Source organism: Myotis myotis, unplaced genomic scaffold (assembly GCF_014108235.1).
Source record: "Myotis myotis isolate mMyoMyo1 unplaced genomic scaffold, mMyoMyo1.p scaffold_m19_p_9, whole genome shotgun sequence".
NCBI lineage: Eukaryota > Metazoa > Chordata > Mammalia > Chiroptera > Vespertilionidae > Myotis > Myotis myotis.
In genome coordinates, this window is record NW_023416401.1 from 28184689 (window position 1) to 28208750 (window position 24062).

A 24062-nucleotide genomic window follows, 5' to 3' on the forward strand; every position below is an offset into this window, starting at 1 on the left:
ATGGCGCTTCTGCCTTTTCCGGAACATGCTTAGCCCTTTCACCCACTGCCCTTCAAACATACTGTTGCCTTTGTCTAGACTGCACATGTCCTCAGAGAGATTTGCAAGATTGGTAGTTATTTATTTTTTCACATTTAAATTGCAATTCATCTGGAATTTATTTAGACACATAAGAGGGGTTGAATTTTATTTTTCTTCCAGATGGGTATCCACTTGTGTCCACACCATTTATTTTACAATCTACCCCCTTCCCATTGAATGGAAATACTACCTTTGTCATATGTTACATTCTCATATAAACTGGAATTTATTTTTAGATTCTCTATTATTTTAAATTGTTTATTCCTCTGCCAATGCCATATTGATTTGCTTGTAGTGGCTTTATGTTCTTAATTCCAGTAAGGTGAAAATCTCATGTTATTCTATTTTCAATTTTTCTTAGTTATTCTTAGGCATTTATTCTGCCACATGATCTTTCAGGTCATTTAATCCAGGTTTTAAAAAACCACCCTGTTGGTATTCTAATTTGAATTACATTAAGTGTATACAAAAATATATGAGAATTGACATTTTTATAGTATTAAATTTTTCCATCCAAGAACATGGCATGGCTTGCTGTTTTCCAGATCTTAGTTTTAAATCTTCCAGAAGATTTATGTTTTTACACTTTTACTTCATATACTTCATTTCCATAAACCATGTACAGTACTATTTTGGGTTAGAAATTCTGCCAGCACGGCTGGTGTGGCTCAGTGGTTGAGCGTCGACCTATGAGCCAGGAGGTCCCGGTTTGATTCCCAGTCAGGGCACATGCCCAGGTTGTGGGTTTGATCCTCTGTGTGGGGCGTGCAGGAGGCAGTCGATCAATGATTATCATCATTCTCTCTCTCTCCCCCCTCCTTTCTGAAATCAATAAAAAAAATTTAAAAATTCTGCCAGTTCTTTCTTTGACTAAAACCTCATTTGCCTTACGACTATCCATACAATGCAGTTGCTGCATGGCATTCCATGCGAAGAATGCCCCACTATTTGTGTATGCAGCGCCCTTGAGATGGGCTACTAGCTTGACTCCAAAGTTTCTTTATTTTACAAATAGTGCCCCACGAGTGATTGCAGGGGTAGGGGTGCATGGAGGTAGAAGAGGGTATGGGGGGATAAATGGTGACGGAAAATAAAATAAAATAAAATAACAACACCGATAGTACCTACATCTCTTTTATTCATGCGAGGATTTCTCATACACCTAGAAGAGGAATTGCCATCAGTATTTCCAACTGTGCTAGATACAGCTGAGCTACTCTGCAAAGTCCTTGTAGCAATTTACCCAGCCAACAGGGCAGATCTTCTTCCCCTATGTTCTAGCCAGCAGGGAATTGTATCCCCTGACTTCTCGTCTTGGCAAACTTCTGTTCTTCTCCATCTTTATTTTTTAATAATTTTTTTTCATTTTGGTTTTCAATCTTTATTTTTTTATATAGGATATATATGCATAAATGTTTATATATATTATCTCTATGTCAATATCTACCTATCATCATCTATCTATGTAATTTCAGTAGTAGTCAAAGCTTACGTAGTTAACCCTTTCTCCTATCCCTACCCCAGCCACCCAAACCTAAATCCTTTTGTAAGTGCCAACTATTGTCAACAGTTTCTCTTGTTTTCTATCCAGGGAAATTCTACAAATATGTGAGCAAATATGTATATATCTTCTCTCTTTACCTCTATTGTTAATCAAACAGTGGCATCCACACTTACCTTCTACACTTACTTTTCTGCTAAGTCTACCTTGGGATCATTCAATGTCTGTACATAAAGACCCGCCTTTTTCTTATTTCTCTCTTTCTTTCTTTTTCTTCTTTCTTCTGTGACAGCAGCATGACACCCACTGTTTGGCTGTGTAACGATACTTTTTAACAATTTCTTTTAGGTAAGCATCTTTTACTTCCAATCATTTGCCATAATATACAAAACTGCAGTGAATTTCCTTAAACATTCACAAGAGTGAGAGCATAAATATCATGTAAAGTCCTATAAGTGGAATTCTCAGCTTAAAGCATAAATGCTTTTGTAAATTTGATAGTGTCACTCCAAGAGCTCATCAATTGACACCCCACCAACTTGTCTCCCCCAACCCTTTAGGAACATAGTATTTAATCAAATGTTTTGATATTTGCTAATACTGATAGTATAAAATGGTATCTCAAAGTGGTTTCTAGTTTATTTTCAAACAGCTTTATTGTGGGATAATTTACATGCCATAAAGTTAATTTAAATGCTACATTTCACTGAGTTTTAGTAAAGTTATGGAGTTACAACCATCATCATAATCTAATTTTACTCATCCCAAATATCTCAATGTGTTTTAAACTTTTATTTATCTGAGATTGAGTATGTTTTCATTAATTAAGAGCTATTCCTAAAAAAAAAAAAAAAAAAAAAAAAAAAAAAGAGCTATTCCTATTTCCTTTTCCATGAATGTCCTGATCATACCCTTTGCCTATTTTTGCCTATTGTATTTTTTCTTATTGATTTGTGGGCATTCTTTATATATTATGCTCCCAGAGTAAGGTAAGTGCCTCTCCTCTAACAAGTACCCTGGGCTTTCAAGCCTCAGGCTGAAATTAACAGGATCTCTTCTTGTGCCCACATTGCTGGCACCCTTGGAGCTGCCTGCACACAATGACCATATCTGGCTTCATTCCATGTTCCTTACCTCTCAGTACAGGCTGGCCCAGAGTAAGTCTCTGCAGAAAAGCTTGGATTCCATATTTGTGAATATGTATTCTTTCCCCTTCAGAGTTCCTATCACAATTTGTGATGATGCATTAATCTGTGTGCTGAGTCATGTCTGATTGCTCCCTGAGGGCAGGTACCATTGTTGTTTTGTTCAATATTGTATACCCAGGGTCCAAAACAGTATGGCTTAGCATATATATATATTTTTTTAAGTCCTGCTTGGATTTATTAGTTAACTAATTAAATATTAAGTGGTTTATAGTGCCTGGAGGGAGAAAGATATTGGAAATTCCACCAAAGGATATGAAGATGGGCCAAAAGCCACACAGCTAAGCACCCAGTATTTCTATGAGGGACACATCCCTGACCCAGGGCGCTGAAGTGTGTGGATGGGGACCCTGGGGCAATGGCCCACCTGCTTGGCAAAACAGAACCACAGCATTACATTACAGGCAGGAATGTAGGCCAGAGGTAACCAACCTTCCAGTTTTCAAGAGAAGCTGGAAATGAGGCTCTCTGTGTGAAATCTCCCACTTCAAAATATTGGCAACAAGTAGTCATTGTATTGGCTCCTGAGGCTTGGACTGCCAATTTATGAGGCCTGGGTTACAAAATTCTTTTTAAGTATATGTTTATTAGTAACTCTAATGGCAACCCTGGAGGGAGGTTTGCAGAGGCAGACCTGAGGCTCAGAGTAGGAAAGTGACTTGCCCAAGGTCACTCAGCCAGGCTGGGCGCGCATGTGGTGTGTGTGTGTGTGTGTGTGTGTGTGTGTGTGTGTGTGTGCGTGTGTGCATGTGTGTGTGTGTGTGTGTGTGTGTGTTTTGGAGATTGGCAGAGAGCCTCAGCTACCCCACAGCTCCTCTTCCAAGGTGAGGCTTGGACTGGTGCCTGATTAGGAGATGGGCAGGAAGTCCAGTTGGGCTGTGGCCTTTTCTCAGTTCTAGATACCTTGCTGATCTTGCTCCATGCACAGTAATTAATCATCGCCACGTCATGGCAACCCTGGTATAATTATCTTGCATTATGAGTGAAGTCTCACTTGGCGGCCCAGTCCTGCCCAGTCCCTAAAAAGAGGGGTGAGAACTGTCCTCTGCCCTAAAAGGCAAGGCAGGCGCATGTTGTAGAGGGGCCTCTGGGCTTTCTCTCCCCCAACCTTAGGACCCTCTGGACTTGCAGGCTGGGACAGGTCAGTGGAGCCAGGCACCCCAGGGCTAGAGTGAGAAAAACACGGGGGTGGAGGGGAATGGAATAACAATAAAGAGAAATCTATATATATAAAAGCCTAAGCAACCAAACGACCACCAGGGGGCAGATGCTCCATGCAGGAGTTGCCCCCTGGTGGTCAGTGGGTTCTCACAGAGGGAGTGCTGCTCAGCTGACAGACCATCCCAGCGGCAGCCACTCACTCCCTCAGTAGTCCTGTAGGTCCAATGTCCAGAGAATGGGCCAGGCACTGACTAGACCGGTGCTGCCTGCACAATCCCAACAGTGCTGCCAGCCTCGGCCACCGTGGCTACTTCCCCTCCCTAGATGCTCCACAAGGAAGAAGTGATATAAAAACAGCCGCCAGGCGGCTCCCTACAACCAGCACAAAGTCAGCAGGATGGATCCTGGATCCCAGGCAGGCAAGGGCATCTCACCACCCGCCCAGAGGGCCAGTTGTGTTCCAGATGAGCAGAGTGGCAGACAGGAGCGGTAGGTGGCGTTGGACTGCCGGTTTCGGCCCAATCCCCACAGGCCACAACAAGGGACCCCACCCGTGCATGAATTCGTGCATCAGGCCTCCAGTGATAATAATAAAGTGCAAGGGCCTGGTCCATTTGCTTCTCCCTTCCTCATTCACTCATTCCCAAAGTTGTAACATGTCAATTGATTGTCAGACACAGCGCTAGAGCTGGATGACGCCCCTTCTCCCAAACAGAGCCCTCTGCCCAGGGAGCCTAGCGTTCATTCCAGGGAAGTTGACAATAAGCAAAGGCAGAGAGCGACAAAACAATTTTACAAGATGCTAGTATTATAAAAGAAATATATAGGGTGTCCCAAAATAATGTATATGCACTTTAATAGCGGATAGCTCAATTTTGAAAGCGAAATGTATTTTAATAAACACTGCCTTTATAATTATTCAAAGTGTGTGTATACATTTTTTGGGGGGGACACCCTATAATATAGGGCCTATATAGTATAGACTGAAAAAAGTAGAGCAAAGAGTGACTTTGCTCTCTGAGGGCTGACATCTGAGTAGAGGCAGAATACACTGGGGTGTAGAGGAGAGCAGACAAACTCCCTGTTCAAAGAACAAAAAGAGGGTCACTGTGGCTGGAGCGCGAATGGGGGAACCAGGTCTGAGCGGCGATTATATAGGATCCAAAGAGTTTGGCTTTTATTCTAAATTCAGTGCGTACTTCCAATAAATGATTTCTTGTTGCCAACTAAGTTGTGTGATCCGTTACAGTTTGCTTCACCCTTGATTTCTTGCCCATCCATCTATCCTTTTAACAAACACATGTGAGCATCTACTGAGTGCCAGTCTGGCCCCAGCGTAGCAGAGACAAAACAAAGCCTGCTTCAGGAGGAGACCCCTGCCCCACCTCTTCTGCGGAGACCCCGCACCTGGTACCCGCGGCCGCCAGGTGGCGCTCTGCGCCTGCGTATGGGCCGCCGCTGGAGGTCGCGGAGCCGAGACCAGACCCCCGCCGGGAAAGGCGGCCGATCCCGGGCACGGCCCGCACCGCAGGTTGGGTGACTTTGGGTTTGACCTGCCTGGAGATGAGCTAATCCCGCGATATAATAGACTCCCGGGAGATAGGAAAAATGGCTGCAGCGCTATCTGCGTCGCCATGGGGACCATCGCGGGCGGGGCGCGAGCCTGGAAAAATACAGCCTTTGTCGGCAGCGCGTGTCACTCACCGCGCGCGGCTCCTCAGGCAGCAGCGCTCGGGTCCCCCTTACCCCGGTCTAGAGCTGGGGAGACTCTGGGACCACTGGCGGGACGTGCCACTGAGGCGGGTTAGGATCTCTGGGTGTTCCCAAACTCCTCGGGAGAACCCTCTCCCTTACACACCCCGTTTTCTGTCGCAAGCAGTCATGCTACAGGGCACAGCCCACTCCATTGTGACGTCTAGCACTCCCACACGTACCATGCGCTCCGCTTTGCTATTTCTTTCCCCAGCTCGTGTGTCCCGCCTGGAGCCTACACCTGCAGGCACAGGGCCAGGCCCCAAGGCCGCGCTTGCCCCTCTTGCAGTGCACCCGGGCACACCTGGGCAGGGAGATTCACAAGGAAACGACCGCCCTCACGCAGATCCCTGCACACACCGGGCGAACACCCACACCTGCCCGCTCACTCCTGGCTGTCACAGGTGTGCATGGATGCACATGCTTATAAGCACACATGCCCCTAAAGCGCTGAGCGGGATGGGACGCCTGCAGGCACAGGACATTCAGAAGAGTAATACTCATGCCTGAACACACACACGCACCTCCAGTGTGTACTCCTAAAGGGCTTCCTTGAGGCAGATACATTGTCACTCACAGTCCACACATCCATCACACGTATACACAGGGGCTTGCACATCCACTCCTTCACACACGTGTTTACCACCCCCACCCCCGCCCGCCCTGACACTCATGCTCACACACTCCTGTGCAATACCCCTTCCTCTGTGCACCCTCAAAGAGCCTGTCTCCAGGCACTCACAGCACGCAGGCCCACCACCCGTGTGCATCCGTGTGCGCATGGGCTTGCACACGTGAACTTCTTGTAGCACACTTGTTTGACATAAGCACACGCACATCAACTCCCTTGCTTGCTCAGTGCCCATCCACTGGCACACCCACATGCCCAACCAAAGAGGCGGGCACAATGGGGGCGCACATTCGGGCCTCCCGCTCCCCCCACCTCCACCTCGCAGTCTAGCAGTGCCGCCGCTGGGCCCCCCGTGGACTGCTATCTGCCTGCCCATCAGCACGCGGATCTGCGGTGGTAAATGATGCATTCGATGGCGGGCGCATTTGTTGTGCGCGCTCTGAAAGGGCTCCGATAATCTGGAAGGCAGAGATAAGGAACACCATTTATTCCGCGGCACTTTGGAAACAATTCCCAGCCCTGTACAACCCCATTCTCGGGCAGCCTCCAGCAGCCGGGCAGATAACGATTGGCTATTCATTATCTTCGCTGGGAACAAAGATTAGCCGGCCGAGATGAAAAATTACCCGGGACAGCGGCGCAGCCCCGCGCGGACCCCCCGCCCGCCTTCCTCACCTCCGCAACCCCACCCGGCCCGCTGGCTCTGCACTCGTGCCCTCCCGGCCGCCCGCCACCTGGCACTCGGTCTCCTTGCTATCGTTGGCGCTCCCGCTGCTGAGCCCCCGGCCGGCTCTCTATCTCAGTTTGTCCTTCCTGCCCAGACCATCTCCCGCTCCCCACTTTCCCTCCTCTTTCTGGGGCCTTTTCTCCTCCCCGCTGCCCTATTGTCTTGTTTCCCTCTCTCTCCTCATGTTCTTTTCTAGTTAACACTTTAACTGCTTTTGTTCCCCCATCTCTAACCCTATTTGCCACTTTTTAGTTGTTTGTTTCTGTCTGTCCCCGAATGCTCCCCCTCCCCTGCAGTGTCTGTGGCCCTTTATCACGGTGGATTTTTAAAACCTGTCCTGTGGTCTTCCTGGGTCTCCATGTCTCTCAATTCACCCACACTCCTTATGGCTCCCATCTCCAGGCCTCACACCGCCTGCCCTCTCAACGCCATGTTCCTACCAAACATCGGAGGCTGGGAGGCTCCAGCCAGTTTTGGCCAGCCCTGGTGCAGCAGGGAGCTGGCTTGGTGTGCGGTGATGTAAGACCTGGAACCCACCACCCCTGAGGAAACAAGACAGAACTACAGAAGGCCCTGTGGCTACTCAGGCCCTGCTGGATTCATGGGGGGAGGGAGGGTTGTGCCTGCACCCCAGGACTGGCTCCCTTGTGCCCTTCCCCGTGTGGCTGGATGCCCTGGGAGAGGGTGGTCTCAGGGAGGCCGCCTCATTAGAGCAGTTATTCAGCATGGCACTGGTGTTAGGAGATAAGCCTTATCAACTCATCTCCCCCTCCCACAGACAGACAGAAAGTGCCCTGGCAAATGACACCCTGGAGCTCCACTGGCTGCCTGCCCTGCTGGTTAGGGAAGGTGCAGATGGCGGGTGATCTGAGAAGACACACATACTATGAGTCACCCATGGACACACTCCTCCACAGACACAGACACAGACACAGACACAGGGCAATACTAGGTAGAAAAACACTCATAGTTGAAAGATATATTCATACACATGATCCCCATGCCCCAGATACACAAACACCCACCCCAACACACATCAGCTCATACATGGAGCTATAACAGATATGCAGACAACTTGGATATACTCTCCATTCTCCCTGGATACACTACCCATCCTCCCACCATCAGTTCAAAGGTACAATGATACATATCCATACCTATGCTGTTAAAGAAACACACACACACACACACACACTCCCTGATTCACAGATACAGGATACCCAGTGACTGACCCACACAAGGACACATACCAATTTATAGACAAACACTTGGAAATATCCACTTCCTATTACATGATTCATGGACACAATGGTCTCACAGATACACAGCAGCAGGAACATATATCCAGTTCCACAGAGTGACTCTCCTGTGTGCACATGTGGGGACACACTCTGAAATAGCCACACACAATACACAAACTCTCAGAGAACCCACATGACCTCTCAGGGACTCATAATACACAGACTCAATGCACAAGCTCTTGGGGACCCATGGAAAGAAATGGATGTACTAATATAATCAGTTTTGCAGACTTCCCATGTGCTCACAAATGCTCAGCCACATACGGGCACTCAGGACAGATATTCTCCCATAGGCATGAGCACATACACATGCAACAGTCACCACCAGCCTCAGACAGCTGGGAGGCTGCGGGGGGGGGGGGGCAGGGGGGGGAGCGCAGAGACACCCCTCTCCAGGGCACACCCTTGCTTTCCTGGGACCACAGACTTCTCAGTGCTACCAAGGCCAAACACTTTCTCTTTGATCCCAAGATCCCTAGACCACTCTCTCTCCTGGGCAGCTGGAACGAGAGCAGGGAGGGATTTGAAGTTCTATTTCATGGTAGGGGCTTTGAAAGTTGAAGGACTAGCTCACAGACCCAGGAGCCTTCATGAGGTGAAGACCCCCACACCCCAACTCTTCCACACAACCTTCAAAGGACAAGCCCTCTGCTCCCTTCCTCTTCCCTCCTGTGCAAGGAGATGCCTTAAACTCCACTCCAAAAAGGCTCTTGTCTGCCCTGCAGTGGGGGGATTGAGGAGGGGTACCGATGGGTAGGGGAGGGGAGGGAAAGTGAGTATACTCAGCCAAAGCCAAATCAGCCTGGAAGGAAGGGAGGTGGTGTGCCCCAGTGTTGAGCTACCTTTGCGTGTGAGCACGTGTGCATGTCGGCGTGACCCAGATCTCCTGGCTGAAGATGTCCACGAAGCCACAGCTGTGTGAGCTAACACGTGTGTGTGTGTGCACAAATGTGTGTGTGTCTTTTCAAACACGACTGGAAGTGGACTGGAGAAGGTGGAGCAGGCATCTGTGTGCGAGTGCGTGTGGCCAGGGTCTGAGAGGGCCCCGGGAGAGTCTCTGACGAGAGAAGTCCGGGCTTTCTGAGCGGGCATCCCGCTCTGGGGTGCGAGTACGCTGTCCCTGCGATGGAAGCGGCCTGGAGTACGGGCGAGTAGGCAGTGTGCGCCTGGAGGGCCTGCCAGCCCTCCACCCCGGCGGGTCTCTGCACTAGGGGGACGGGGAGCAGAACCCGAGCACCCTCCTACCCCCTGCGGTGCTCCCGCCCCCTCAAAGTGCTGTCGAAATAAAAAGCAGCGGACGCTGTGGCCCGGAGAGGGAGAGGCGGCGGGTGCAAGAGGTAGGGAGGCCTGCGCGGCCAGGGCTCGCCGCTCCAGTCTGACTCCAGGCTGCTGTCGCCTCCATCCCAGCCGGCCCGGGTGGGCCACCAAGGGACAAAAGCGGCCCGCCGCGCACCACGCGGCCGCTCGGCGCACGCCCAGGCCCTGCTGGTGAACGCCGCCGGCCCGCGCCGGATCCCGGGGGCCCACCGAACCCCGAATTCTGCTGTGCGCCCGGCTCCGCTTTGACCCCGTCCGCCCGGGGGCGCCGTCGCCGCACCTCGCTCGGTAAGTCCCCTGCCTCAGCCTGCCCAGGGCCCTTCCAGCCCCCCAGGCTCGACCCACCGGCCCCGAATCGCACGGTCTCTCGGGCCCTGTGGCCCCTGACACGTGGTCCTCCGGGATCGCCCTACCAGCTGCCCTGCCTACCCAGGTCATAGGGGTCTAAACCTGGGGGAGCTGGGAACAGCAGGCCCACCTCGGGCCTCTCGCCTTCCCAATTCTCAGACGGAGCCATTGGGCCCGGGTTATTCCCAGAGCCTCCAAAGCGCCCTCCCAGCCCCCCAGCTGGGGCCTTTGTCTCGGCCACCCCCCACCTCCGGGCCACGGCGGCGGATGTGCCCAAGCCGGGCCGCGGAGCCGCGACTGCACCTGCCCGCCGGTCCCGTGCGCCGGCTTTGCGAGGCTTAACCCGGCTTGCTCCCGCGCGCGCCCCGAGCGCCGCGCCCCGCGGCCCTTTATCCTGTGTGGTTGGGGTTCGGGTGGGGGAGATCGCGGGGTCTGAAAGCCCCCCTCTGCCCCGCCCCAAGCCGGAGTCGGAATCCTTTTAGTGGGATTTCAATGAGAATGGGCCACCGGGGGCTCAGGGATCCGCCGCCGCCGGGGTGTAGATGGGGTATGGACGACTGGCATCAGAATCCTTGCGTGGAGGCCGGGCTTGAACTCCAGGTGGCCCCAACCGCGAGGGGAGACGTCCGACGTCCAGGGCCCCCGGGCGTGGCCGCCGCTCCTTTCCCTGAAAACACGGAAGGAAATCCGTTGTTTTGGAAAAAGCCACGTCTCTCAGCCGGCCGGGGTCGGGAACATCTGGCGGTGAGCGCTGGGTCTACGCAGGCACTTCGCGCTGGGACTCATTTATGAGTCGGCAGAATTCGAGAAACAGGTAGGGCCAGTGGGCTGCCCGGCGCCCGGAGAGCGTTCCCCAGCCGGGCTGACAAATTGCAGACAAATTGAGTCTAACGAAACGGATTTACCAGTTGTCGGTGCGGCCGGGCCACCCCGCTCCGTCCGTGGAAGGGGCCGGCTCAGCAGGACCTCTTGGGGAGGCCGCGGCTTGGATGTGGGGTTAGAACCTAGTAAGGAGATACAGGATTTCCCAGGTGCCTCCACCCCAGGGGCTAAGCCTTCTATCCTTGCGATTCAAAGGGGCCCAGAAGACTGATAGGATGAGAGAGCCAGCATGGAGGCCAGAGCAGAGGGAGCCGTCAGATTTGGGGGCTGGAAGTGAAGCTCCAAGAACAGTAGGAGCTGTTGGAGCCCTGATTTCCCTATTGGAGGGACAGCAGTGACCTGAACAGGTCTGAGGCCTTGCCCTAGAGGAGACTTGTGAACCCCTCTGGCTAAAGAGGCCCCCACTTCCTCCACAGTACCCCTCAAGACTCATCGCTGGTTTGGGGCTGGGAGGTCGCTGTGTTGCAAATTAAATATCCCTATAGAAGGCAGTCCCTAAGCAAACGGATTTCTTTGAACCCCGCAACCCTCCACCCCCTCTCCCTGCCAGCGAATTAGGTGCCCATAGGAAAAGGCAAAAAGACTTGGATTACAAAGAGGGCAAACTTATGGTCCCAGAGGGGCCGCCTGCCTCTGATAAGCGAAGTTTAAACAAAGGGCGCCCAGGAAAGGGCTACGTGGGGCCAGTAAAACCGGGGCAGCCACAGCCCGACCCAGGCAAGTGAGACCCTATAGACCAGGCTTCGGATCCCTCGTCCCCAGCTCTCCAGCAAAAGCATCTCGGGTTGTGCCGACCCACACTTCGCTGGGGGCAACTCGGGTCACGTGCAAAGGCGTCAGAAAATTCAGTTCTGTTGTGCTGTCCCGGTCCTTCGCGAAATCTTGTTTCCATGCAACATCCGAGAGTGATCAAAAGGCAGCCGCCCCGCATTCGCAACAACTCTTGAGAACGAACAACAACAACAACAAAAAACCAACCAACCAACCAAACAAACAAAAACAAAAAAAACCTCCCAAAACAAAAACGGGAGCGTGTCCCTCTGAAGGTGCCCGGGAGTCCGAGGCCCTGAACGGAAATAGATCTGCCCTCCTCAGGCCGACCCTGCGGTTCCTGAGGGCTCCCTGACCCTCCTGAGACGCTTGTTTGGGCAGAAGTGATAGGGTGGTCCCCGCTGCTGGTGAACAAGGCGTCTGGCTGATGTCGGTCTGTCTGTCTGGCACAGGCAGGCTGCAGAACAGTCCCTTTATTGGTCAGCTGGGCGTCCTGCTGCCTGGCGCCGCGCTGTTCTCTCCCAGGCGGGTTCGTTCCTCCGGGAGAACACAGCAGTCCCGCGTCCAACGCAGGCGCTCCCATGCAAGCGGAGGCCTCGGCTGCCGGCCTGCCTGCCTTTCGGGACGGCAACCCCAGGGCCTCGGGGAGCCCGGCGGGGCTCCCTTTTCCGTTTTTTCTTTAGGCCCGGATAGCGGGGAGGGAGGCCGGTGCTGATCTCCTGAGGCCCCTGCTCAGGCATTGCTTAACTGCCCCGCTCAGCTCCTCTGCAAGGCGATTTTCTGAGCCGCCGAGCAGGGTAATTAAATCCCCGCCCGCGCTCCGTTCTGCGCTGGGCAGGCGGGTAGCCGCTGCGGCGGGCGGTCGGCCCGGCCGGTCACCTCCACCCCTGCGGTGTCCAGGACGCTGCCCCGGAGGGTCTTCGGGCTGCACCGGAGGAGCTTGAAGCTGAGCTCGCGGTGAGAAAACTGCAGACACCCCCCACCCCCCCGCCAACTGGGGGGTAATTTGAACTGCGCCTTTGGGAGGAAAAGTCGAATTACCTGATTTTCCAAACGCTCGAAGCGGCCACCTCCCTGCGAACCGAGGCGCCGATCACGGCCCCGAGGGAAGCTTCCGTTCCATTCCGGCGTTAATGGCCCCGTAGCCGGCCAATGGGCCGGCGTCCTCTCACGCCGAGTCCCGGATCCGAGCTCGCGTGGGGCCGCTGGCCGGCCACGGGCGGTGGTCCCTGGGTTGCGTTGTCTTTGAGACGCTCCCGCTAGGCTCCAGGGTCACCAAACAGGCTCGAGGCTTCGTGGCGATCGCATTTTACGCGCTGATGAAGAATCGAAAACTAAAGATAAGGAGAGACGGACGGACGGAGACGGCGGGTCCGGTCAGACCTCGCGCGTCGCTGGGAGGCCCCTCACCTGCCGGCCGCGGCCGTGGAGGCCCGGTGCCCGCGGGCGCCCCCGCTCCCGGCCCCGGCGCGCTGACCGGCGGGCGCCGGCGTCCTCTCCCGCGGAGCGGAGTTCCTAGCAGCCTGGGCCCCGCGCGCGCCGGAATGGATGGGAGCGGAAGGCGCAGCGGCCGGTCGGGGCAGGCGGGTCTCCACGGGCCGAGACGCGCCGGTTCTCAGCCGGATGGGGCTCTGAGCCCCCTCCCGTTCCTTTACCTGCGCCGCGGCGAGACCCAGAGGCGGGAGGAGGCTCCCGGTCCTGGCCCGCGACCCTTTGGCGCGGCCCACACTTAGCCCGAGAGGGAGACGGAGGCGCGCGCGTGGATCTGGGCCGGGCCGGGCGCCCCCCGAACCGAGGGGACGGAGGGCTTTCCTCCCTCTCGGATTATTAAAAAGTTCATTTCCTGGCGAATCGGGTGACGTCAGGGGCCCGGCGTCGCGGTGGCGGGGCCGCCCGGCCGTAGAAGCCGCCTCCAGTTACCCAATTACCGACTGTCAATCCTGCCGCCCCTCCCCCCTTCCCGGGGGTGTCCCGGACCCCGCCCTCCCCCTGCCCCGGACCCACCTGGGATCCCTCCGGGCATCTACCGTGAGAGACGTGGACCCGGCGAGAGAAGAGGAGCTGGAGGACCTTGAATACTCCCCATTACCCTCGCACTTCAGCCCCCCCAAATGCCTTTGTTCCCGACCCCCTCCTCGGCCATAGGTTCCCTCGGAGCCTCGGTCCTCCCTGTGCAATGGGAGAAAGCCAGGAGGTGTGTGCACGGGCCCACTCGGCCCGCAGAGCTGGATCTCTGGACCGGAGGTGTGTGGGGAGCAGCTCCAGGTGACGCCGGGACGGAGTTCTCTCTCTCCCCAGGGGCCGCCCGAGGGAACCCGGGGAGCAAAATGCCTCTCCTGCCCTAGGCGTCTCCGAGCCGGCGCCGGCGCCAGTCCCGGGCTCCACGGCCTCGCCTCAGGCAGTTCGGCCTGTTGGTCTTCGAAGGCCACGCCCGGGAAGGGGACCCTCCTCCCCTTCTGGGAGCTGCTGGCCAGGCCACCTCCACCGGGTCAAGCACAGTCCCAAGTGGCCTCGTGTCCGAAGCCCAGGTGCCCAGTGGGATCCCACAATTCATATTCATGCCCCTCAGCGCTCCTGCTGTCCCGCAGCTGTCTCCCCCCGCCCCCGCCCCGCCCCAGCACCAGAGTTGGGGGGCGGAACGGTCTGGGTAGGGAGTTGGCCTTGGACTGGCCACGTTCGGCGGCAAAGGAGGTGGGATCCGAGAATGTGGAAGGGCTGGACTCCTAGGGAGGAGGACACCCGGACGCCCAGAGCGTGCACCGCAGGGCTCCCGCGGAGGGGGCCCCCCGCTGGAGGTTGGTGACTGGAGGAGGTCCCAGAGGTTAGGGGGTTCGGGAGTGTCCGCGCTAGGAGCGCAGCGGCCCGGGCAGCCTGCGAGGTGAGGGTCCTGGCGGGGGTGCGAGGCCTGGGGGTGGCTGCCGGGACCGCAGGGAGGGCGCTGGGAGGGGACCCGAGGGAGGAGGGGGCCCGCCTGCGGGTCAGCCCGGGAGTCCGGCAGGCCCGGCTGGAGGCACAGCCAATGGGGGGCGGAGGCTGGGCGGCGTGCGGCGGTGATTGGCTGGCCCGGGCTTCTTAGGCGTGCGCGGTCCCCGCTTCATGTCTGTGCTGGAGTCGGAGCTGGCGCCAGGGCGGCCGGAGGATGCCGAGGGGCCGGAGCCGGGCGGGCCAAGGGCCGAGGCTCGCGCTGTCCCCCGCTCCTACCCAGTGAGCCACGCCAGCCGTCTGAGCTCTGCCTCTGGGGCCCTTCACCCCGGGCTCCCGCGGTGCGGCCCCCTCCCCCAGGCCGCTTCCCCCTCCCCGTGGCGTTGCGTGTGTAAGTTTGGGGTGCGAAGGCTGGCTGGGGGTTCGGGGCGCGTCAAGCTCGGGGAGGTCTCTGCGGGGGCTCGAGGCCGGGGTGGGGCTGCGGGTGCCGGCTTCGGGGCGCCCCGGAGAGGTGCTGACGGCGCTGCCCGGGAGTGCGCGCGGGAGGGGCTGGCTCGCCGCCGCCGGGGCTGCGTGTGCGTGTGGGGGGTGGGGGACCAAGTCAATAAGTGCATGTGGCGCCAAGTGTAGGTGTGTGCGTGTCGCTGGGATCATGTGCCCCGTCCATGCCCGGTCGCCTGCCTCCAACTTTTAGTCTGTGTCTGTGCTAGTGTCCAGGGAAGGTGGGGGTTCGGTGTGAGCGTGTCTAAAGTGCGACTGTGGACGTTTGTGGGGGTAACTCGTGCCGGGTGCCGTCTTCGTGTGGGACCCGTGTGCACGGGCGTGTGGCTGTGGGGCCAGCGGTCACCGTGTGGGTGTGGGTGTGCGTGGCCGAGCCCCCTTCCTCACCTTCCTTTCATTTTGAGCTTGGAGCGTTCCTCCCGCCCGAGGCTGGTCGGCGGCTGAGCTCCGCTGGGTGAGCCGCACACGGGGCGCCGCACGACGGGACTTTGGGGGTGTCGGGCTGTGGCCGCGTTCCTCATGCCCCCCTTCCGTCGTGCAGGGCCGCTGCCGCCTCCGCCCCACCCCGAGCCTCCGCCGCCCGCGATGGAGGTGGCGCCGGAGCAGCCGCGCTGGATGGCGCACCCGGCCGTGCTGAACGCGCAGCACCCCGACTCGCACCACCCGGGCCTGGCGCACAACTACATGGAGCCCGCGCAGCTGCTGCCTCCGGACGAAGTGGACGTCTTTTTCAACCACCTCGACTCGCAGGGCAACCCCTACTACGCCAACCCGGCCCACGCGCGGGCGCGCGTCTCCTACAGCCCCGCGCACGGTGAGCCCATGGCGGTGGGTGACGGGGAGCTCTGGCGCCGCGCGCCGGGCGCGGAAGGGGAGGAGGGCCCGGCCGCCTGCTTCCCGGATGTGGGATCCACAGGAATCGAAGCAGCCGAGGAATCGGGGCGGGAAAGGTGGAGGCAGCGGCCTCTTGGGTCCCGCAGGGTTTCTGCCCGTTTCCAGCTGGCCCCCGGGGGTTCACGCTAGGCCTTGTCCCGCGAGGGTCCTTCTGTGCCACTTGTCCTTCAACGCCGGACTGACACTCCTGACTTTTGCCGGCGGTTCCATTTCTGGTTTTCTTTGGGGAGGGGGTTACTGCCAGCGGCTTTGTGTGTTGTGGCCCTGTGTACCCGTGTCCTGGCCGGGCCCACACCCCCTGGGTCCTAACCCCTCTCCCTCCTCCCTCAGCGCGCCTCACCGGAGGCCAGATGTGCCGTCCACACTTGTTGCACAGCCCGGGGCTGCCGTGGCTGGACGGGGGTAAAGCAGCCCTCTCCGCGGCCGCAGCGCACCACCACAACCCCTGGACCGTGAGCCCCTTCTCCAAGACTCCGCTGCACCCCTCGGCTGCTGGAGGCCCCGGAGGCCCCCTCTCCGTGTACCCAGGGGCGGGGGGCGGGAGCGGGGGAGGCAGTGGGGGATCGGTGGCCTCCCTCACCCCCACTGCCGCCCACTCTGGCTCCCACCTTTTCGGCTTCCCACCCACGCCGCCCAAGGAAGTGTCTCCTGACCCCAGCGCCACCGGGGCTGCCTCCCCAGCCTCCTCCTCCGCAGGGGGTAGTGCTGCCCGGGGGGAGGACAAGGATGGCGTCAAGTACCAAGTCTCCCTGGCCGAGAGCATGAAGATGGAAAGCGGCAGCCCCCTGCGCCCAGGCCTGGCTGCCATGGGCACCCAGCCTGCCACACATCACCCCATCCCTACCTACCCCTCCTACGTGCCAGCTGCCACCCACGACTACAGCAGCGGGCTCTTCCACCCTGGAGGCTTCCTGGGTGGCCCTGCCTCCAGCTTCACCCCTAAGCAGCGCAGCAAGGCACGCTCGTGCTCAGGTAAAAGCAGGTGCTAGGGACCTCGTGGAATTGGGGGCAGTTTGTGTTTTGTCGGGTGGTGGTTGGGGTGGGACCGTAGGCTGTGGTCTAGGAGAGGGGTCGGTCTTAGGCTCCCAGGTCCCGGGATGCATGATGTCCCTTTCTAAGAGCCCCAAGAGATGTCTGAGAGCCCAGAATGGGGGAGAGGGGGTCCTAAAACATTTGCCTTCAAGTGTTCCTTGTGGCCCCCAAAGTTCACTTTTCTTCCCCATTCCTTACCTTTCCCTCCAAGGCTGGCCAATGCCAGACCAGACAACAGAAGGGAAATCCCCCCTTCCCCTCCCTGAATCTTAAGTGAAGATTCAGTGTGAGAGAATGCAATGTGCAGGAGACAGCGGAGAGGCCGTGTATATGTGTGTATACGTGTGTTTGTGAGCGTGTGCACTCCAAAGGCCCCAGATCTTTAAGGAATCCGGTTCTCCAACTCAATCAGTCCGATCTTGGGATTTCTGTGGCTCCTGATCTCCTTGGGAGATTTCCCCAAAGCAAAATTCCAGAACCTGTTCATGCTCCCCGCCCCTGGCGTGTCCTTTACTCTTCCTCCCTGAGGGCTGGAGTGAAGGGATGAAGCTGTAGGTGCCTCTGCCCCTTCGCAGGAGGAGCTGCTGGGGCCAAGTTGGATTTGTCCAAGAATCTGGCCTTCGTAGAGCAGAAACCATGGTTAGCATGGGAGTCCTATCGATGCATCCTTCCCAATTCTTTTAAGCTGGGGAAAGGAAGATTTTACAAACGTACTCCCAAGTCCATGACACACCTTTTCTTGCCCATATATACTGGCAATTTAGTTAAACTAAATGTGGAAAAATGTCCCGGGTAACACGATGCTAAAGCAGTTACCCCGTTTGATCGCTGAAGCTGCCACCTGCACCCATCCTCGTCTCACTTCGGAGTCCCTGTTCTGCTCAGACCAGCTAGCTGGCCTTTAATTAGTCCTTTCTCCCAAGTTTGTTTTACCTTCTATTTGAATTCCAGATGGTCTTTTAACAAAAACAAAACAAACAAAAACAAAAAGCAAACAGCAGCAAACAAAACAAAACCCAAAAACAAAAAACCAAAAACAACTTAGCCTAAAAACGAAAGGGCTTATTATTTATTTTATTTTAAAGCACAACTTCGATCTGAGTCCTGGACTGAAATGTCGGGCCTCAGCAGAAGAGGGGGTTTGGGGGGAAAGAAGGATTATACCCTGGACTGAGAGCAGACAGGGTAAAGGCTGAGGGCGTAGACGTGGAGCAGACTCAGTAGGTAGCGGATGCGGTTGTGGGGATAGGAGAGAGACAAAAGAGAACTAGAAAGGGGGCCGGGAGTCTCCGGGGCCAGCCAGGTGACTCCAGTCACGGCCCTGCCATGGACAAAGTTTGTTGTAAATACCCTCTCCTTGTCGTCCATGCGGAGAACCCCTGGGGCCCTGGCCCACTTTCCCTCAGCCCGGTTTCCCTTTCGCCCAGAGAGGTTTTTGAAGAGGGAGATTAGGTCTTAAACTAGTCTCTGCACCCCGCTCTTTGAGGGAGATCCCCTGGCTCCCTTTCCCCGTCGGGACTGGGACTAGAAGTCACCTCCCCTGAAGCAGCCTGGCCGAGGGGACTGCTGCCGGATTGGCACCCGCTCGCCCATCGGCTGTCTTCCGTGACCTTGTCGGTTAAGCAGGCTGGTGTCTCTCCCTGTCCCCCTTCAGAGGGCCGGGAGTGTGTCAACTGCGGGGCCACAGCCACCCCTCTCTGGCGGCGAGACGGCACCGGCCACTACCTGTGCAATGCCTGCGGGCTCTACCACAAGATGAACGGGCAGAACCGGCCGCTCATCAAGCCGAAGCGGAGACTGGTAGGCAGCGGGGCGAGGGGGGAGCCGGTGCCGGGGAGCAGGCTGGTGGGCGGCACCCTGGTAGCTAACCTGGGCGGGAGCTGACAGTTAATTTAAAAAAAAACAAGAACAACAGAGAAGCCTTCAAACGCAGATGACTGCCACTTCAGACCTTTTATCATTAAAATCACTTGGATGTCGGTTGGGGTTGCCCTTCTCTCTGGCCAGATTTTTTTTTTCAGGCCAGATTTCCTCCTCGGCAGCCCGTCAGGGACCCTCATCCCCACCCCCCTCAGGGATACCGAGAGTTGAGTGTCCAAGGGCCCTGGCCTCTGTTTAACTCTTTTTAAAAATAGGGCCATGAAGTAATTTTCCCTGTGGCTTAGGGCAGCTCTCTCACAAGCTCCTCATGCCTATTTAAATAAAACACACCAACCACCAAAAAAACCTGCCCTTTATTATTTTTCCATGGAGACACCTATACTGTGTATTTTCATTTGAGCGATTTAAAAAAAAATGCCCTTTCGGATCTCCTGCCGGAGTTTCCTATCCGGACATCTGCAGCCTGAAGATAAGGAAACTTCGTGTATCTGTTTCCGGACTCTGCGAGTTTTTAGAGTCTCTCCTCGGCTCAGTCCTGCCTCTCGCTGGGCTGTTTTGAAATTTCTAATACACTCCACTTTGCAAATAATGTGTAAAATGCTAAGAATAATAAATATATTTTTTCAGGGCGAAGTGATTTATGAGGCTTAAATCACTCTCGCCGCTTTGGGGGCCCCCTTTTCCCCCCTGCAGTGAGGGCGGAGTGAGGGCCCCGGTAGGGATGGAGGCTAAAGTGTTGGCCCCTGAGTCAGAATTCCAGCTTCAGGCTGCTTACTCACCCCTCACCCCTCCCGGCTCTGAGACTGCAGCCCATAGGCCCCCCTGAGGCCATTCCAGCCTCTGCTGGCCCTGGCCCCCCCCCCCCCCCCCGCCCCCTGCTGCCCGCAGTTCTCTGTGACTGTGGGGCTGGCACTGGTTGAACCAGGAGAAGGAATCTACTTTCTTGGATAAAGACTCTGTGGCCTTCTCCTGCCAGCCTTTCACTCCCTTCTCCAGAAATCAGACACTCATTGCCCGACCACCTCTGTCCTGCATTCCTTGAGGGCCTGGGGGCGGTTAGGACTTTGAGGTTTGGGGTACAAGGGGTTGAATAGAAAGACCAGCATTGTCCGGTAAACCGACAATGAAGGAAATGTTCTAGGTCTGCACAGTCCACTATGGCAAGCTCCAGCCCATGCTGTGACTATGGACTCCTTGAAATGTAGGCAGTGCAATGGGGGAAACAGGATTTCTGCTTTTATGAAGTGGAAATTTAGTCTGATCGTCACCTGTGGCTAGTAGCTACGGTGTTGGACAGCTCGGCCTGAGTGAGACACCCGAGACATTTTACATCTCCACCCTGGGCAGCCACAGGGCCCGCACTCCCCTCCCCCCACCCCTGCCCTGCCTTGCCCTCAGGCAGGATGCTGCCCAGAATTATGGATTTTGAGGGGAGTCCTGTGGGAGGAGACAGAAGCAGCTCCAGACCCAGGGACTCTAGGAGGACCAAAAATAAAGAGCACTTCTCAGGGGCCTCAGTTTCCCCTTTTATAGAGACAGATTGTTTGGTGAATCCAGGAGGTAGCTGATTTTCCCTTCCAGCTCTCGAAACCCCGTTGATAGTGAGATCAGCCTTCTGAGAGTTCTTTATTCTAAAGTTCTGTGATTGTCTAGATCTCAAATTCTACATGTCCACAGCTCTGAGGTGCCTCAATTCTCCTTAGGGATTTAGGCTCTCTGGCTAAGTCAGTGGGGGCAGGGTGGGGGTGGGGCAAGGGTCAGGGAGGCTGGTAGAGGTGGGGCGTGGGAGCCCAGCCTGCTGACGCTGCCCCTCCCCTCCCAGTCTGCTGCTAGGAGAGCTGGCACCTGTTGTGCAAATTGTCAGACGACAACCACCACCTTATGGCGCCGAAACGCCAATGGGGACCCTGTCTGCAATGCCTGTGGCCTCTACTACAAGCTGCACAATGTAAGTCCGCCCCGCCGCCCTGCCCCACCCCTCCCCAGGGACCACTGCTCTTTGTGCTGCCAGGCAGAGGCCCCAGCCACTCTGCAGCTTGGCGTGGCTTGGGAAAGCCCTGGCTCCAGAGGGCTCCCATCAGAGGGCAAGCTGGCTAGAGGTGTGTTCTCCACAGCAGGCCTAACAACTCTCTCTGTTTAACACAAAAGTGGGGGAGTGTTTTGGTTGTGTAGTTGGGGAGGCACTGCTGGAATTTAGGGGGCTCGGTGTCCAGCTGGGTACAGGTCAGCCTCACAGTGCTAAGTGCCCTTCCTGAAACTGGGGCAGTGCTGGTGACAGGACTACGTGGGCTTTTGGGGGTGGGGGTCCCAGCCCAGGCCTGCCTCTGCCCCAAGCCCAAGTAGGGGGTGGGGGTCTTGCTCTGGGAAGGGAACTTGACTCCCTGAAGGCTTTGTGGTTGCCCCCAGGTGAATAGACCACTGACCATGAAGAAGGAAGGGATCCAGACTCGGAACCGGAAGATGTCCAACAAGTCGAAGAAGAACAAGAAGGGGGCAGAGTGCTTCGAGGAGCTGTCCAAGTGTATGCAGGAGAAGGCCTCCCCCTTTAGCGCAGCCACTCTGGCCGGACATATGGCACCTGTTGGTCACCTCCCACCCTTCAGCCACTCGGGACACATCTTGCCCACCCCAACACCCATCCACCCCTCCTCCAGCCTCTCCTTTGGCCACCCCCACCCATCCAGCATGGTGACCGCCATGGGCTAGGGACAGCCCTCCACGAATGGACAGATGGATGCAGAGGAAGGTGGCCTGCAGCTCAAGGCTGGGTGCTCCAAGGATGGGTGAACCAAAACCTTACCTGTCTGCCCTTCCCCAAAGACTGATGCCTCTCCTGTCAGCCCAGCCCAAGCCCCACGCTGCCCCACCTGTGGGTGCTCTGCTCGGCAGTCGCCGGTCACTATAAAGATTCTTACTGGGGCTGAGGGGTGGCCTCAGCCCAGCTGCTACCCAGGTGGGGTTTCCATCACGGACAGTTGTTGGAGAGCAGAAAGGACAACTTTATGAAGAGAGGAGGAGGGAGTAGGGGACAAACAAAGGAAACCATTTTTAGAAGGAAAAAGGAGTAAGCAGAAATAACTTATTTCACTCTTGTTTCTCGCAAGGACTGGGAGAGGTCTGAGCTGCCCCAGGTGCTCCTGGTCTTCCTCCGCTTGGCCTGTCATCCACTTGCCAGGGCTCCGAGGGCAGATCCATGAGGGACTTAGCCCACACCTTCTCCTGGGACTTCCGGCTCTGAAATGCTGAATCCCAGGCTGGGCCTCGCCAATCTAGAGGGGTTATGGCCTACGGGAGGCTGAGCCAGTGTGTGCCCTGCTGATGGGCCCTGGAGGGCAGAGACAATCACAGTCCTACATAGATTCCCAGGCCAGGGCTGGGTCACAGGAAGGAAACAGCGTTTTCTTGTGAGGGGAAATGTCTCCCAGCTCGCTCCCCTGGCTCTGAGGCTGAAGCTGGTGTGGTCTGTGTCCCCTTCACAGCCGAGCTACCGCCTGCCTCCTCTGCCAGGTGGGCCCCTGTACATACATCCTTTTTCTGCTACCCCCTCGACCCCCTTCCCTCCCACTATGAGACAAAAGAAAAAATATTTTAAAAGACTGCATAAGCTTAACTCGCTGATGAGTTAGTTGTTTTATTTTTAAACTCTTTTTGGGTCCAGTCAAACGTACTTTGCCACAGAAGCCTTTCTTATGGAAAGGAATAAAACCTACAAATCAAGGCTGTAGCTTCGCAATTATTTTTGGAAAAGTTCTTGGATCCCATAGCCCTAGAACAGGGAGCTGGGGGCCAGGGACGGGGCCTTTAGCTGCTCTTGGCTTCTCCGGGCTGGTCTGGCAGGTGGCAAAGGCAGGAGGTGGGGGTGAGTCAGGGCCAGGACCTAAGGAGAGGCCATGAACCTGCTGGGGTCCCAGGAGACCTGGGTTCTGCTCTGTTTTGCTGTGGCTGGCTGGACCCTTCCCAAGGTACAGCTGTACATAACCCTGCCTGAGCTTAGATTCTGTATGGGGTGGTGGTGGGGTGTGGCAGCTGGAGAGGGCCGTGCCCAGGAAGAGGATTGTGCTGATGTAGTTGACCAAGTGCAATATGGGCCGTTGATTGCTGCTGGGGGCACCACCACCAGAAGTAACTTATTTTGGACTAGCATCCACATAAGAAGAATTGGCAGTATTTTCGGTTTTTATGTTTCATTTGGCTTGTTTTATTTTGGATTAGTGAACTAAGTTATTGTTAATTATGTACAACATTTATATGTTGTCTGTAAAAATTATATGCTATCCTTCTATTCCTTTAAAGTGAATACTGTTAATAATAAAATACTTTTTGTGAATGCCTCTGTCCTGTCTTAATGGACTCCTGGAACAACCGAGTCCCAGGCATGGAAATTAGCAGTCAAGCTGAACTGCTTCTATAGCCCAGTGATTTGGAGGGAAAAACTGGAATAGGAGCTGGGGCCCTACCTGACTGGGACTCAGATAATCTTCTGAATTGCTTTCATCTGAATTTCCTCATTATTACCTAACTGAGGGTCCTGGTGGCTGGGTGGATACTGGAGAGGGTGGCTGTGGCTTCTCTGGCCTTTGGTCCACACACTAATCCTTTTTTTGAGGGCTCAACTGGGGCTCTTGCAGACTCACATTCTGCACTGACCTCACATTCACTTCCTCTCAGGTACTGATCAGTTTTTGTTTCTGAGCTAGATGGTCACCAATATTCCCATTCATTATCAAGCCTGATTACTGATGTATTTGATCACTAATGTCACTGACTTCTGTCTTCTTTAATCCATTATGTTGGTCAACAGAGATAGCTATGACTATTCAATGGTCAATGATAATGTCAGTGATTCAATGACAATCACACCAGAGCCTATGATCATAGACATCTAATTACAACTGATCGCCATTACTTAATTACCAATACTTCGTCAATGCCACTGATGGATGCTGTGTCTGATCACTGACATCACCAGTGTCTACCATGACTGCTTGCTCACCAGTATATGTGTGATCATGAATATCCCTCATCACCAATGTTCTGATCAGCATATCTGTTCAACAATATTTCTATTCAATGTGTCTGTCTGCCAATGTCTCTGATGACCACTGTCTGTGTCCTCAGTATTTCTATCTACCATCTCTGTGATCACCACTGTGTC

The 24062-nt window shown here is 55.6% G+C and overlaps 2 protein-coding genes across 7 annotated transcripts; one reads left to right on the forward strand and one right to left on the reverse strand.

Annotated features, from left to right (window-relative positions):
• Positions 1–6381: 6381 nt before the first annotated feature.
• LOC118663222 lies at positions 6382–13533 on the reverse strand. 2 transcript variants are annotated; one of them, XM_036322671.1, is made up of 3 exons: positions 13333–13533; positions 12719–13011; positions 6382–10691 (listed from the first exon to the last, which is right to left on the reverse strand). In XM_036322671.1, the coding sequence occupies exon 3, from the start codon at positions 10112–10114 to the stop codon at positions 8948–8950; it is 1167 nt and encodes a 388-aa protein (XP_036178564.1). In that variant the 5' UTR covers positions 10115–10691; positions 12719–13011; positions 13333–13533; the 3' UTR covers positions 6382–8947. The 2 variants fall into 2 exon arrangements, with proteins under 2 accessions (XP_036178564.1, XP_036178565.1); XM_036322672.1 differs by having other exon boundaries at positions 12719–13533.
• GATA2 (GATA binding protein 2) lies at positions 9853–23234 on the forward strand. Of its 5 annotated transcripts, none has more exons than XM_036322669.1 (6): positions 9853–9964; positions 15642–15914; positions 16325–16966; positions 18681–18826; positions 20730–20855; positions 21314–23234. In XM_036322669.1, the coding sequence occupies exons 2-6, from the start codon at positions 15686–15688 to the stop codon at positions 21611–21613; spliced, it is 1443 nt and encodes a 480-aa protein (XP_036178562.1). In that variant the 5' UTR covers positions 9853–9964; positions 15642–15685; the 3' UTR covers positions 21614–23234. The 5 variants fall into 5 exon arrangements, with proteins under 5 accessions (XP_036178562.1, XP_036178559.1, XP_036178563.1 ...); XM_036322666.1 differs by lacking the exon at positions 9853–9964 and adding an exon at positions 14379–14472; XM_036322670.1 differs by lacking the exon at positions 9853–9964 and adding an exon at positions 14532–14555.
• Positions 23235–24062: the final 828 nt, after the last annotated feature.